Here is a 14,312-nt window from a genome sequence, read left to right on the forward strand (position 1 = left end):
AATTCGTTATTAAATATAACGGGGCTAGGAAGTGACCCTTGTTTTACTCCACGACGTAAAGAAATACGGTCTGAAAGTTGCCCTCCCAAAAAAATTCTCACAGATGAATTACCATACCATCCCGTCAAACACTGGCTTATAAATGGGTTCACTCCATTACGCAACTGTAATAAAAAAGCGTGGTTATGCAACATACTATCAAATGCTTTTGAAATATCAACTCTGCACACAAATAGTTGTTTTTTAAATTATGATGGTGTTCCAATATTTCTAGAAATATTGCGTGTGCATTTTGAACCCTACGCCACTTCGAAAACCCAACTGATGGTCCCCCACATCATATTTTGTTGATAAATATGGGAGTAAAATATTTTCAAATAATTTACTAATATCAGAGCAAAGTGTTATATGATGAACATTGTGAAGGATCCTTACCCTTCTTGCATATACAAAGTACTTTACCTTCTCCCATCAAAGAAGGGACATAATGCTGGATTACAATTACTTGATATAATAACATAAGATGTTCTAGTAGTTTTGTAGTACCATACAAAAGGTCCTCTGATAACAAACCATCTGGAACTGGGGACTTCCCACATTTTAGTGATCTTATTTGAATCAAAACCGAAGATGGGGAAAAGCAAACTATGTTTTTATATGGGTTCAACGGAGAAAAATGCTTATATAACAATTCACGATAACTCAATTCATTTGATGATGGGTTGGACGAAAATACTGAAATAAAATGTCCATACTATTGGTCCAGTGAAATTTGGCCGGATAAATCAGCTGGTGATTGCGTTAATCTATTAACCTCTTTAAAAAGTAACTTTGGATTATTGCTAATTTTGGTTGATATATCTTTTACTTGTTGTTTCTTCCATGTTGCCACTAACATTAGACACTTCTTTTTTGTTGATTTAACTATTTGGAAAAGGGGTCCATTTCTCGGTCGGTCGCACTGATCCTAAATATGATACCATAGCCGATATTTCTCTTTTACTTCATTCAACCCAGGTATAACAGACCATCCCTTCTTTTGTGTATTTTTACGAACTCTAATAACAGGAACCGCAACGGAAGCCGTAACTTTCATAGCATGAACTATTTCAGCATAATACATATCTAGTTCCAACGAATGAAATTTTTGAGACTGATAGGAGGTGAAAAGAAATTCTAATTCTACTGAGAATATCATCTAATACGCATTGACATAAGTTTACGTCTATTATATCCCATAGCTGTTTCTGAAACCATTTCGGACTACAACGCATATGACAAAAAACAATTAAAACAACAAACACTTCAAGGTAAGAATGATCACTAATCAACATTTCATCCGATACTTTAACAAGAGACTTTTTTAATGATTCAATATCTGAGATTATAAAGTCCAAATTTGCCACACTACCTGAATTATGAACATAAATGTAATTTCTGCTATTCGTTGCCACAGTTAGATCTTTCGGAAGTGATGATAATAAGATCTGGGACCATGGTAAACTAGTGATTTCCTGTGATTTTCGCAGGACGGATGAAGAACTCGTGTTCACAAGAAACTTCCAATTGATTACTATTAACGCCACTTAACTGGTGCTCTACTATACACACTATTTTGAATGACTTTAATATTTCGGATAGAATTATTAACTGATCTCTTGCTTCATTTATGTTCTGAAAATACAGGTTTACACTGTAAAGTTCGGTGCAAAGGTTCATATCTGTGGGGGGGGGGGGTATCAGCCTCAAGCTTGAGTGCTCGAAACACCGACAGGCATACGGCTCTTCAGAATGGCATAGGAGAAGCTGTTGCTTCTGTGATTTCCACCACAATTTGCGCATTTCACAATAGAGGCTGAGCATGCATTATCATGGCTATTAATATGGGGCCCGGCACATTTACCACATTTAAGATCGTTCATACATTCACGCGCAAAATGTTCAAAGCCTTGGCATTTATAGCACTGCTTGGGTCAGTTTAGGGGAGTTGACACCCGGAAAAGCGAATAATCAATTTTGATGCCATGCTTTAGAGCGATATCGAGATCTAGTTGAGACTTAAAGGACAACCACACGACCGAACTACCTCCAAAGTGCTTTTTTTTAGGCGTGGAAGTGGTTTTGCTAGATTGAAATCTTACCATGTATAACAATGTACATTATAAGCCACAGCAGATATATCTGGTTAGATTCAGATATAGAAATGTTTGCTCATTGCTTTCATCGAAATTATGTCTGATAACTAAGGAAGAAATGACGGGCAGTGTAGGGGAAGATTTATCCCACCTCGTTAGAACGGAGGTGGTGCTCATTGGTGGGTGTTATATTGTATTAAAATTGCTCCCTAATATAGCCCCTTTTCTGACCTCACAAGAAGTCCATACAATACTCTAATTTTAAAAATCCCTACTTTCATTACGTTTTGTCTCTTCGACCCCTGTTACTATGTGTAGTATTGATGTTGACACTGCTGGAATAAAAAAAAAATCAGCAAGAGAGTTTTTTTTTATACTGTGAGTAGTGATCAGTGGAATTTGTAACAGTTAGTAAGTTAATAATCTATGATGTCAGAAAGTCTCACTGTATTATTTAAAATATGTATTTGCTAAATTTTAGACTCCTGAGTAACCTTAGGAATGTTTATTTTAAATGACGTTTTGTTTAATGGCCTGGGTAGTATTTAATTGTGTTTAGCTTAAATGACGTTTGCCGATATCTGATGTTTTTCTATGTTCTGTAATGTTTTATAAATTTAGGTGAAAAAGTTCAATTTTGATCGCTGTTTTTTTTTAAATGTTTTTCACTTTACCCAACCACTTATATTTTTAGAATTTGTCTTTACACATAAGATACATCTTGCCAGATTTTTGATAAATTGGAAAAAAATAGCTATATTTTTTGTCCTTCATATTTATTCTAGAAGACAGCGTAAGCAATTTTCTGGGTGGGATATACCACTCCCTGATTTTCAAATAAATACAAACCGGAACGACCTCAGGTATTTAATGACATATGTCCTTAGTTTCATCTTTTATCCTTTTTGTTAGGTATGATCAATGTGAAAATTTTGAATCCAGTTGCTTGGGATGACCGAATCTACCGAGAATATTGGACAGGGGTGAGAGTTCCTCTATCTATCCCCCAAGAACTAGACAGAGTTTTGCCTAAAGTAGAAGATTTTTTTCACCTAAGAGACCCTAAGCGTAAGCTCCATTGGCACCATCGAATGTCATCTGGAACTGTAAGTCTAAATCGGAAGTGGAAAAATTCTTTGTTTTTCACTACATTTTTGACACGGTCTGATTCTCGCTTTCTCGCAACTGCTTGTAATTCTCACTGCCGCTTATCTTTTAACCTCATATTTTTTGTTCTTGCTGTGGGGCAGATCTTTTAGCCGTATATTTCTTTGTTCTCCATCCTTGTTTTTGAGTAGTTTTATTTCTTGCTACCGCTTATCTTCAAACCATATATTTCTTTATTCTTTTATTTTTTTTTCGACTCGTCGTAATTGTTGCTGACGAAAGTATTCTACTTTATATATTTGTTCTTCATAACTTAGCTAATAGGGTTGGTCTTGTCACGTTTTCTTGTCTAGGTCAGGGCTTCTTAAACTTTTTTCATTTATGATTGCGAGTTTCCTGGCGACCCCATATAAATTTAAATGAAAGATAAATGAATATCTTTTGAGGATTTATTTATTAGATAACATTAAACATATATATATATATATATATATATATATATATATATATATATATATATATATATATATATATATATATATATATATATATATATATATATATATATATATATATATATATATATATATATATATATGTATATATATATATATAATATATGTATATATATATATATATATATATATATATATATATATATATATATATATATATATATATATATATATATATATATATATATATATATATATATATATATATATATATATATATATATATATATATATATATATATATATATATATATATATATATATATAATCCTAAACGAACTTTGAATCCAAGCTGCCTTTTTGAAATCAATATTTTGATATAAAGTGTATGAAACTGTTTTTCTAGTGTTTTTAGGTGATCTACAGTAGATTTTATAATAAAAGTTATGCAATAATTTCTCTCGATTGTAAATTTGTCGACACTGGGAACCTTTCAAACTAGTTTTTTTCTACTCTACTTTTTCAAATATTGATTTTTTTTGATAAAATTTTCCCCCTCTGATATACTGTAACACTGGTTGATCACAGCTGTGACCAATGGTCACAGTTGCTGCAATACTTTATGCGGCCTGGGTATAATGCTTATCAAAACTTATCAAGAATGATGAGATTTCAATCACTGATCTTTAAAAAAGAATATTTGGAGCCCCCTTAGGTGTGTCAACAATGAAATTATTCTCAGATAGCTTCGACATGCCTTCAGGCAGCACCAGAGTCTTTTTAGAACAGTTGTAGAGGACTACAATAAGTGAGAAAGAGAAAAGTAGTTTGTCATTGAAAAGGCAATAAAAGGGTTACAAAGTGACCTAAAATACTTTTTACTGGAGGCTGAGAGGTGGAGAAAGCAGAAACTTCAAAAAGGATGGGAAATTTTCCAGAAGGAGCTTTAGAGTTTATGGGAAGTTTCAGAATTTTGGGGAATTTCGTTCTTCCAGGATGTGTGCAGCAGTGCAAGGAGTTTTCAGTAACAGCAATGATCTTAGATCCCACAGTCAGCTCCTAGGGAGCAAAATTTAAAACCCAAAATGGTTTGATGATTCCCATTCTGGAATTCAAAAATATTCAAATTAACTGATTTATGCAAAATATGGATAAATTAAACAAGCATCTTGCAGCTGAAGATGTAAATCAGGTTCCTTGGAAGATATGACCAAATTATCTTATAACAGAGAAAATCAGGACAGAAAATACCTTTCATAAGGGAGTGTTAGAAACTAGCAGCAGAATGAAAAAAACACGAATATGTAAAATATGTTCAGTCAAGCTGTGTTTTATTCTGAAATGATAAAGAATTGTTTAAACCTTTTTATTATGTTTGAGAGGCAACATAATAAGACTTAAGTTAAATAATTATACTTCTTTAAATAGAGATTTAGGAGAATACCTACTAATCACATTAAACACAAATTTAAGTAAAAATGATATGAAATATAACAGCAAAAAAACAAATATTTAATTCCAATGAACTTTTGTAAAAATACCTTTTGGTTTAGCTTTTAAAAAAAAGCGACTTGCATTAACAACAGGCTCCTATTTTTTTTTTTTTTTTTCAGAATCAATTGAACTTGTTTTTTGTCTGTTATATTTTTAAATCTTTACTGAACTTCCTTCAATAATGATGTTATGACTGTTTTAATTTTGTTTTAGTTTAATTGTCACATATTTTATTATTGATTGTCAAATACTCATAACATATTAAAGAGTACAAATTTTCACATTAGTTTTCAAAGTAAGGGAAAGGAAGGTTGATGGTTGAAGGTTGATGGCTGCACTCGGTTTTCAATATTAAAAGTTTTAAGGGTCTCAAAACAATCATGCCATTTGCACCCTGAAAAAGGCCAAATAAAAGCAAAAGGGAAAAAAGAAAGATAGAAAAATATATCATCTAATAAACAAATGATTACAAGTAAGGATGATCAAGGGGAAAAATGTGTAGCAACACAATAATTTGGATTGACAAAAAAAAATTGATTGATTACATATTCTTTGCGTATTTTGATGTTTTAAATGGCTATCTAAATTTTTAGATAGCCATTTTGTTTAGCGTAGTTGATTCCCAGATAGGAATCATGTTTTTGAGGAGAACCCCCCCCCCCAACAGCCCTCAGGGCAAGGGTTGTAAGTTCTGCCCTGGGGGGGGGGGGGGCATTTAAGGTTTTCATAGAAAGCGTTGTCGTAGGCACTTCAAAAAAGGCTCATTCGTTTGAAAATTCAAAGGGCTAGTGCCCTTTTTAATGGTCGAAAGTGATTGGAGGGCAACTAAACCCCCTTCTCACGCCCATCTTTTTCCCAAACACATCCAATCAAAATTTTTAATAGCAATTTTGTTCAGCATGCTTGATTCTCAGATAGGAATTATGTTTTGGAGGAGCCCCCCCCCCCCCAAGCCCTCAGGGGAAGGGTTATAAGTTATGCCCTGGGGGCTTATAAGGTTTTTTATAGAAAGCATTGCCGTAGAAACTTCAAAAAAGGCTCATTCGTTTGGAAATTAAAAGGGCTAGTGCCCTTTTTTTTAGTCGAAAGTGATTGGCGGGTAAATAACCCCCCCCCCCCCTCACGCCCACCTTTCCCCCAAACATCCAATAAAAATTTTAAAATAGGCATTTTGTTCAACGTAGTTGAAAGTTCTGGAGATTAGGTCTTTGATGATGACAACAACCCCCCCCCCCCCACATCCCTCTGGGCAAGGGTTGTAAGTTATACCCTAGAGGAATATGAGGTTTTTATAGAACGCGTTGTCGTAGAAACTTCAAAAAAGGCCCATTCGATTCTATAATTGAAATGGCTAGTGGCCTTTTTAATATTTGAAACTGAATTGAAGGCAACTAACACCCCTTCCACGACCACCATTTCCCTAAACACATCCAATCAAAATTTTGAGATAGCCATTTTGTTTCACGCAGTTTATAGTTCAGGACTATACCTTTGAAGCAGGATAGTCCTCCCACAGTCTTCAGGGCAAGGGTAATAACTTATGCCATGGGGGCATATAAGTTTTTATTAAAATCTTTGTCGTAGAAACTTGTAAAAGAGCTCTTCCGATTGGAAATTCAAAGAGCTAGTGCCTTTTTTAATATTCGAAAGTGATTTGAGGGCAACTAACCCCCCTCTCACGCCGACCTTTTCTCCAAACACATCCAATCATCATTTTTAGATAGCCATTTTATTCAATGTAGTGGAAAGTTTTGGAAATTAGGTCCTGAAAGATGACCCCCCCCCCCCCACACACACAGCCACACACACAGTTCAGGGGGAGTTTCAATTAAACAAAAAAAATATACGCATGCAAGTATTAAAAGAGCATATAATCAATATCATAGGAAGTGGTGCTCTATCATAGAAAGTGATAACATTGATATTTTAAATGAGCTAATTTGATGGAAATTCAAAGTTATAGTGCCCTTTTTAAGAGTCAAAAGTGACTGGAGGGCAATCAGCCCTCCTCTTTAGCTCATAATTTTCCAAACCCTTCCAATCAAAATTTAAGACAGCCATTTTGTTCAGAATAGCGGAACGGTTTTGTAACTGTATGTCTAGGGCCATTGGGTAGGTCAACCCCCCACAGTCATGTAATTTGCCAATTGTGTTTAAAAACTAAATGCTGCCTAAAGATTAAATAAAAAAGCACTCTGCGTATGCTGATTGCTAATAAGATATCTCAGCAGTATCCCAAGAACGACTAAGGATATTATGTTCAAAATTTCGGGGCTACTTCCTTTACTAATTCTGCTCTTAACATTTAACTAAATCAAAAGAATGTAAGTGTATCCAAGCTTTCAAAGAGCATAGATAGATTTTTTGCGAATAGTATCAAGTTTTATTTTTCAGGTCAACTAGAGGAAATATAAAACTAAATTAAACACTATTATTTGTGTCCAGATTTTTCAAAATCTATAGCAAGAATTAAAACATCTGATGTTGTATCAAAATTGTTGAAAAATTTTCTTCAGCATAAAAATAGCAGACCAAACTTTAAATTCTTAAAGAAAAACTTAAAAGATTTAAACTATTTTTTTTTTCTGAAAAAACTAAATAAATGAAACCAAAGCAAACAGAAATTACAATAAATAACCGAGTCAAACTGAAAAAGATCAGAAATTAACATTAGTACGGCTCAAAACCCCTATGCCTTCCCAAGGCCAGAGCATAATTTACACTTTGCTGATTTTTTTTTCTTTTGTTTTCACTTTATAACTTCAATAAATCAAACATTATTAAGATTTTAAGGAATAAATATCAGCTCATGTATATTACACTGACAATGGACATTCATATGTATTTTTACACATTCTGTTTTTGCTCATTTTTGGTTTAATGGAGACCATTACTTTTCTTTGAAGAACTTATTTTGTGGAATTTTTTTTCAATTAATCTCATTAATAGATGACCTGTTTTTCTTCTTGCCTCAGATGATAATCTTTGTTTGTCTATTGTCCACAAAACATGCTCTAGCTATCTCAGCCTCTCTTTCAGTTCAGCTCTAGATAATACAACCCATTTACTTTTTTGATAGTTTATTGTTTGAATTTTCAAGGTTTTTTTGTAAATATTCAATAGAAAAAAAACAGATGATACACTGTTACATATGCAAACAGAGTAAATATAACTTTATGTGCAAATAAACGAAAGATTTGATCTGCTTTCTAATTCGGTGGATCACACAAAATGGTTCTTTTTACGTCAAAGCATAGCAGGGTAAAATAGTATTTGATTTGGGGCAAAACGTTGTCTGGCTTATTTTTGGCTTGTTATTTCAAGGGCTCTGGGTTGATTTCTCGCTTATTGATATTGTTTCTGGCTTATTGGGGCAGAAATCTGTCTGGTTTATTTTGTTTGTGTTTTCAAAGGCTCTGACTTATTTTTGGCTTATTTTTCAAACGCTCTGGCTTATTTTTGTATAACCTTCCGGCAACACTGGAGGCACCTGTGGTGAGGCTTTTCGATTGCACATTAGATTGGCTGACACTGTTGTCACCATCCCAGGTTTTTTGTGAAATATAAAAGGTTTTTCAATAGACACAGATTTTGATGGAAAAGGTTAAAAGGTTACTAAAAGGACATTTTTAATGCATTTTTTAACGTCTTTTCACCATAAATAATACCTTGGAAACGACAGTCTTGGTGTTTTACCATCAAACATCTCAGTCAAAAAGTTGCTATTGGTGTTGCAGTCCTAAGAACCTTGAGATCAGAGGCAACGCTGTAGCGTTGCCTATAGTAAAGGCCATACGGCTCCAATGTTTTATTATTTATTTATTTTTTCCAGAGGCACTTCATATGGAAGGGGTCGTTGTAGAAACTTCAAAGGTGGCTCATTCGATTGGAAATCGAGAGTTCTAGTGCCCTTTTCAATAGTTGAAAGTGGCTGGAGGTCAACTAGCCACCCCCCCCCCCCCACGCTCATTATTTCCCAAAATACATCCAATCAACATTTTGAGATAGCCATTTTGTTCAGCGTAGTTGATTTCCAGATAGAAAATATGTTTTTGAGGAGGACACTCCCCCACACCCCTCAGGACAAGGGTTTTAAGTTATGCCCTGGGGGCATATAAGGTTTTTATAGAAGGCGTTGTCGTAGAAACTTCAAAACAGGCTCATTTGATTGGAAAGACAACCCGATTTGGGAAGACTTGTGCGCTGTGGCGTACTTGAGGACAGACTAGTGACTCTTCTTGGAGGTCCCATGTGCCTCTAGGAGCACAGGAGGACCTAAGGTCTTAGGTACGATCATGAGGTCATGATGTACGATCATGAGGTCATGATGTAAGATCATGAGGTCATGATGTACGATCATGAGGTCATGATGTACGATCATGAGGTCATGGTGTATGATCATGAGGTCATGATGTACGGTCATGAGGTCATGATGTACGATCATGAGGTCATGATGTACGATCATGAGGTCATGATGTACGATCATGAGGTTATGATGTACGATCATGAGGTCATGATGTACGATCATGAGGTCATGATGTACGATCATTAGGTCATGATGTACGGTCATGAGGTCATGATGTACTGATGATGTACATGATATAAATGTGTGCTATAATGTACACCAAAATGTAGTGCAGTGCAGTAGTAGTGTGCTAAATGTGTGCTATAATGTACACTAGAATGTAGTGCAGTGCAGTAGTAGTGTGCTAAATGTGTGCTATACTGTATTTTGAATCCAGTTGCTTGGGATGACCGAATCTACCGAGAATATTGGACAGGGGTGAGAGTTCCTCTATCTATCCCCCAAGAACTAGACAGAGTTTTGCCTAAAGTAGAAGATTTTTTTCACCTAAGAGACCCTAAGCGTAAGCTCCATTGGCACCATCGAATGTCATCTGGAACTGTAAGTCTAAATCGGAAGTGGAAAAATTCTTTGTTTTTCACTACATTTTTGACACGGTCTGATTCTCGCTTTCTCGCAACTGCTTGTAATTCTCACTGCCGCTTATCTTTTAACCTCATATTTTTTTGTTCTTGCTGTGGGGCAGATCTTTTAGCCGTATATTTCTTTGTTCTCCATCCTTGTTTTTGAGTAGTTTTATTTCTTGCTACCGCTTATCTTCAAACCATATATTTCTTTATTCTTTTATTTTTTTTCGACTCGTCGTAATTGTTGCTGACGAAAGTATTCTACTTTATATATTTGTTCTTCATAACTTAGCTAATAGGGTTGGTCTTGTCACGTTTTCTTGTCTAGGTCAGGGCTTCTTAAACTTTTTTCATTTATGATTGCGAGTTTCCTAGCGACCCCATATAAATTTAAATGAAAGATAAATGAATATCTTTTGAGGATTTATTTATTAGATAACATTAAACATATATATATATATATATATATATATATATATATATATATATATATATATATATATATATATATATATATATATATATATATATATATATATATATATATATATATATATATATATATATATATATATATATATATATATATATATATATATATATATATATATATATATATATATATATATATATATATATATGTATATATATAATATATATATATATAATATATGTATATATATATATATATATATATATATATATATATATATATATATATATATATATATATATATATATATATATATATATATATATATATATATATATATATATAATCCTAAACGAACTTTGAATCCAAGCTGCCTTTTTGAAATCAATATTTTGATATAAAGTGTATGAAACTGTTTTTCTAGTGTTTTTAGGTGATCTACAGTAGATTTTATAATAAAAGTTATGCAATAATTTCTCTCGATTGTAAATTTGTCGACACTGGGAACCTTTCAAACTAGTTTTTTTCTACTCTACTTTTTCAAATGTTGATTTTTTTTGATAAAATTTTTAATTTTATCATTCGAAGTAAATATATAGTAATTTTTGCTCGAAAAGACAAGTAACTCAGATGTTCAGAAACTTCAGATGTTTATGTTCATTAGGTTGGAAAAGCCTTGTTCGCACAAATATTTTGTCCCAATTGGCAGCAATTTTTTAACCGCCTCTTCATGTTCAATTTTGAAAACCTTTGCCACTTTTGACATTCAAAAAGACTACAGGATCGAAGTTCAAGTATTGCGTCAGCCAAATCCGAAGGTTTTTCTAGTATCAAAGCAATTTCACATTTAAAAGGATCTACAATCCAACTGACTGTACGTGTATCAAGATCTGGAAAGTAATCTGAATTCTGCTTTCTGTTTTCAATAAGATGTCATACGATTGTATCCTTGATGTCAGCAAAATTAATGTTGTCGCAGTCTTCCAAAAACAAAGCTAACCTTGGAAAGGAAGCTATCTTGTTCTGTTCTACTTTCTGTCTCCAATGCTGCAGCTTTAATCGAAACGCTGACACTATTTTTCTCGCTGAAATGATATTAATATTCTTTCATCGCAGTTCTTTGTTTAATATATTTATACCTTTAAAAATATGCGAAATATGCAACCCAGGAAAAGTTTTTAAAGACTTATCTGCGAGAATATTTTTTTGATCAACCATAAAATTTTGACTTCTGTTTTGAGAGTCCATACTCGATTTAGTACAATTCGGCGAGAGAGCCACTTAACTTCTGTATAATATAGTAAGTCCGTATATTCGGCTTCGCCGTCCTGACATAATCCACGAAATAGCCGCGTGTTTAGTGCATGTCCCTTGATAAAATTTACAATCTTGATGACATCATGCATGACGGCTTCTAGTGTATGTTCTAAATATTTGACCATTAAGGCCCGGCGATGGATCATACAGTGAGTAACTTCAATATTTGCGTTATTTTTCTTTTATGAAAACTGAAAAATTATATGACCCGGCATAGCCGGAGCTCCATCCAAAGATACAGAAATACAGTTTTCCCATTTTAAACTTTGCGCATTGAAGTATTCATTTACTTTATTATAGACATCAATTCCACGAGATCGCAACTCGAAAGGAGAACAAAACAGCAATTCCTCTTCAAAATTATCTGCACCTTTGTTACGAACATATACCATTAGCTGCGAATTGCTACTAAAATCAGTTGTCTCATCAAGCTGAATAGCAAAATATCTAGCCTATTTTAATGCGAAAATAACCTGTTCCTTCACATTTTCTGCTAATATAGAAATTTTTTCTTTCACAATTCTCGAAGACAAGGGCACTGAATTCAGTTTCTTCACTTCTTTTTGACCACACATAATCTCTGCCATTTTTACAGCAGCTGGTATAACCAAATCTTTACCAATAGTGAATGGTTTCTTATTTCGAACAATCAACCTTCAAAGCTACTTCAAAGCTAGCCCTTGATGCTGAACGCTGATCAAAATATACCAAACAAGTTGCTATTCAATCTTTGTCCTTTAACAGATATTTCTAAATTTGCAAAGTATTCTCGCGGTTTGGAAGACAGGTGTGAATGCAAATTATCTAAATGTTTCTTCAACTGACTTTTCTTGAAAGATTCTGAAGTCAGTTTCTTCATACATACAACACACTGTGGTTTTATTGTACTATTGTCTTCCATTTGTGTAAAACCGTAATTAAGGAATTCGTCTTGGTATGTTCTTTTTCTCTTTGCTGCCATCTGAAGGGAGACAGAAAATAATAATTAAAATACGTGAATTAAATTTTCAAATTGCGGCTAACCTCTGTCGGTATATTGATGATTAATGATAAAATGGTGGTCTTGTCAGCAACTAACTAGGAAAACTGGCTCTCTCGTTTTTCAATGTATTTGTGTCTTGACGGCATGACACATAGAATTTTTCATTGGCGAGATCGATGTGTTTTTATTTATTCCGTAATGTGTGACTTTATAGAAAAAAATAGCAGTTTATTTCTTTCAGATACGTTTTACTAATGAAACTGGCGAGTATGACTTGGATGTAACTACGTTTCAAATGGTAGTGTTATCTGCTTGGAATGAAACACAGGAAAAAAATGTATCCTTTGGAACCCTGCAATCTATAACAGGATTAACTAATGCTGAATTGCGGAAAACTTTATGGGTAATAATCTACTTTTTCTTCCTTTTTTAATATTTCCATCTGTGCCATCAAAAATTGGATCTGGAAAAAACAGAAATTTATACTATACTAGAATTTCTTTTTAAACAGAAAGTTATAATGGCCAGCTAGCAAAGTAGACTTTTAGCACGTAGATCGGTACGTTTGTGTTTTTTTTTGTGTGTCTTTTTGAATTTTGTAACATGGTCTTTGTCCCTCTTTAAAAATAGACTGGAATGCTACTTTATTATTAACTAGATTAGTATTATTAACTTTTCTCGTTATTAACTAGATTTGAAAATAATCTTTTGGAAAAATACCTTTTGCACAAGGAGGGGTGCATGGAATTCTAGGTTGATGTTAGAAAATGACATACTTTCCATTCCCTTTAATTTATATAGATGGATTTAGATAGATTTATATAATAAAACTTTATATAGATTTATATAGATATTCTCTTTCATTTATATAGATTTTTTCTGTTGGTATTGTTTCTTCTTTTTTTTTCTTTTTTTTTCTTTTTTTTCTTTTTTTTTTTATAAATATATGATGGAAATTTGTGGTTATGCTTATGGTTGGTAATCAAGCATAAAGTCTAATTTTCTATTTACGAAATGAATTAATTAGTTATCAAATTGAAATAATTATTTGATTTGGCCCACTCCAGTCAGGGGGCTATAGAATTCCCCACAATATGTGTTTGAACAACATCCACTAGAAAAGCAGAAAATATGCTGGTCTTTATAGAAAATAATCTGATTACATCAAAACCTGACTGTTCAAGGAGCTCCTAAGGTCACGGTTTTCTGAGTGCTTCTATATTCAATTTATTGAATGCTGCAGAATTTAGGTTCATCGCTGAAAAAACACTTACTCATAAACACTTTTTACATGATCCTTAAGCTTTCTTCTTCCGCGTAGGGGACGAAGAACGTTCTTCTTATGATTGAAAAAAAATCCCCGAACAATAAAGCTTGGAATCCTGCAAGCGCCTGGGCTGTAAAGGTCTAGTCTGAATTTCATGATTATTGTCTCCTTGAACTTAGATATCTGCCAA

General features: G+C 33.3%; 1 protein-coding gene across 1 annotated transcript in view; it reads left to right on the forward strand.

Moving 5' to 3' along the window:
- Positions 1–14,312, forward strand: part of LOC148950238 (cullin-5-like) — a 141,334-nt gene that overhangs the window by 87,399 nt on the left and 39,623 nt on the right. Inside the window, exons 10-11 of the mRNA XM_089091519.1 lie at positions 3,048–3,241; positions 13,097–13,258. Coding sequence (XP_088947645.1) covers positions 3,048–3,241; positions 13,097–13,258 — 356 coding nt within the window. The remainder of the gene's footprint in view (positions 1–3,047; positions 3,242–13,096; positions 13,259–14,312) is intronic.

Source organism: Artemia sp. Qi Xiang Cuo, chromosome 7 (assembly GCF_049724085.1).
Source record: "Artemia sp. Qi Xiang Cuo chromosome 7, ASM4972408v1, whole genome shotgun sequence".
Classification (NCBI taxonomy): domain Eukaryota; kingdom Metazoa; phylum Arthropoda; class Branchiopoda; order Anostraca; family Artemiidae; genus Artemia; species Artemia sp. Qi Xiang Cuo.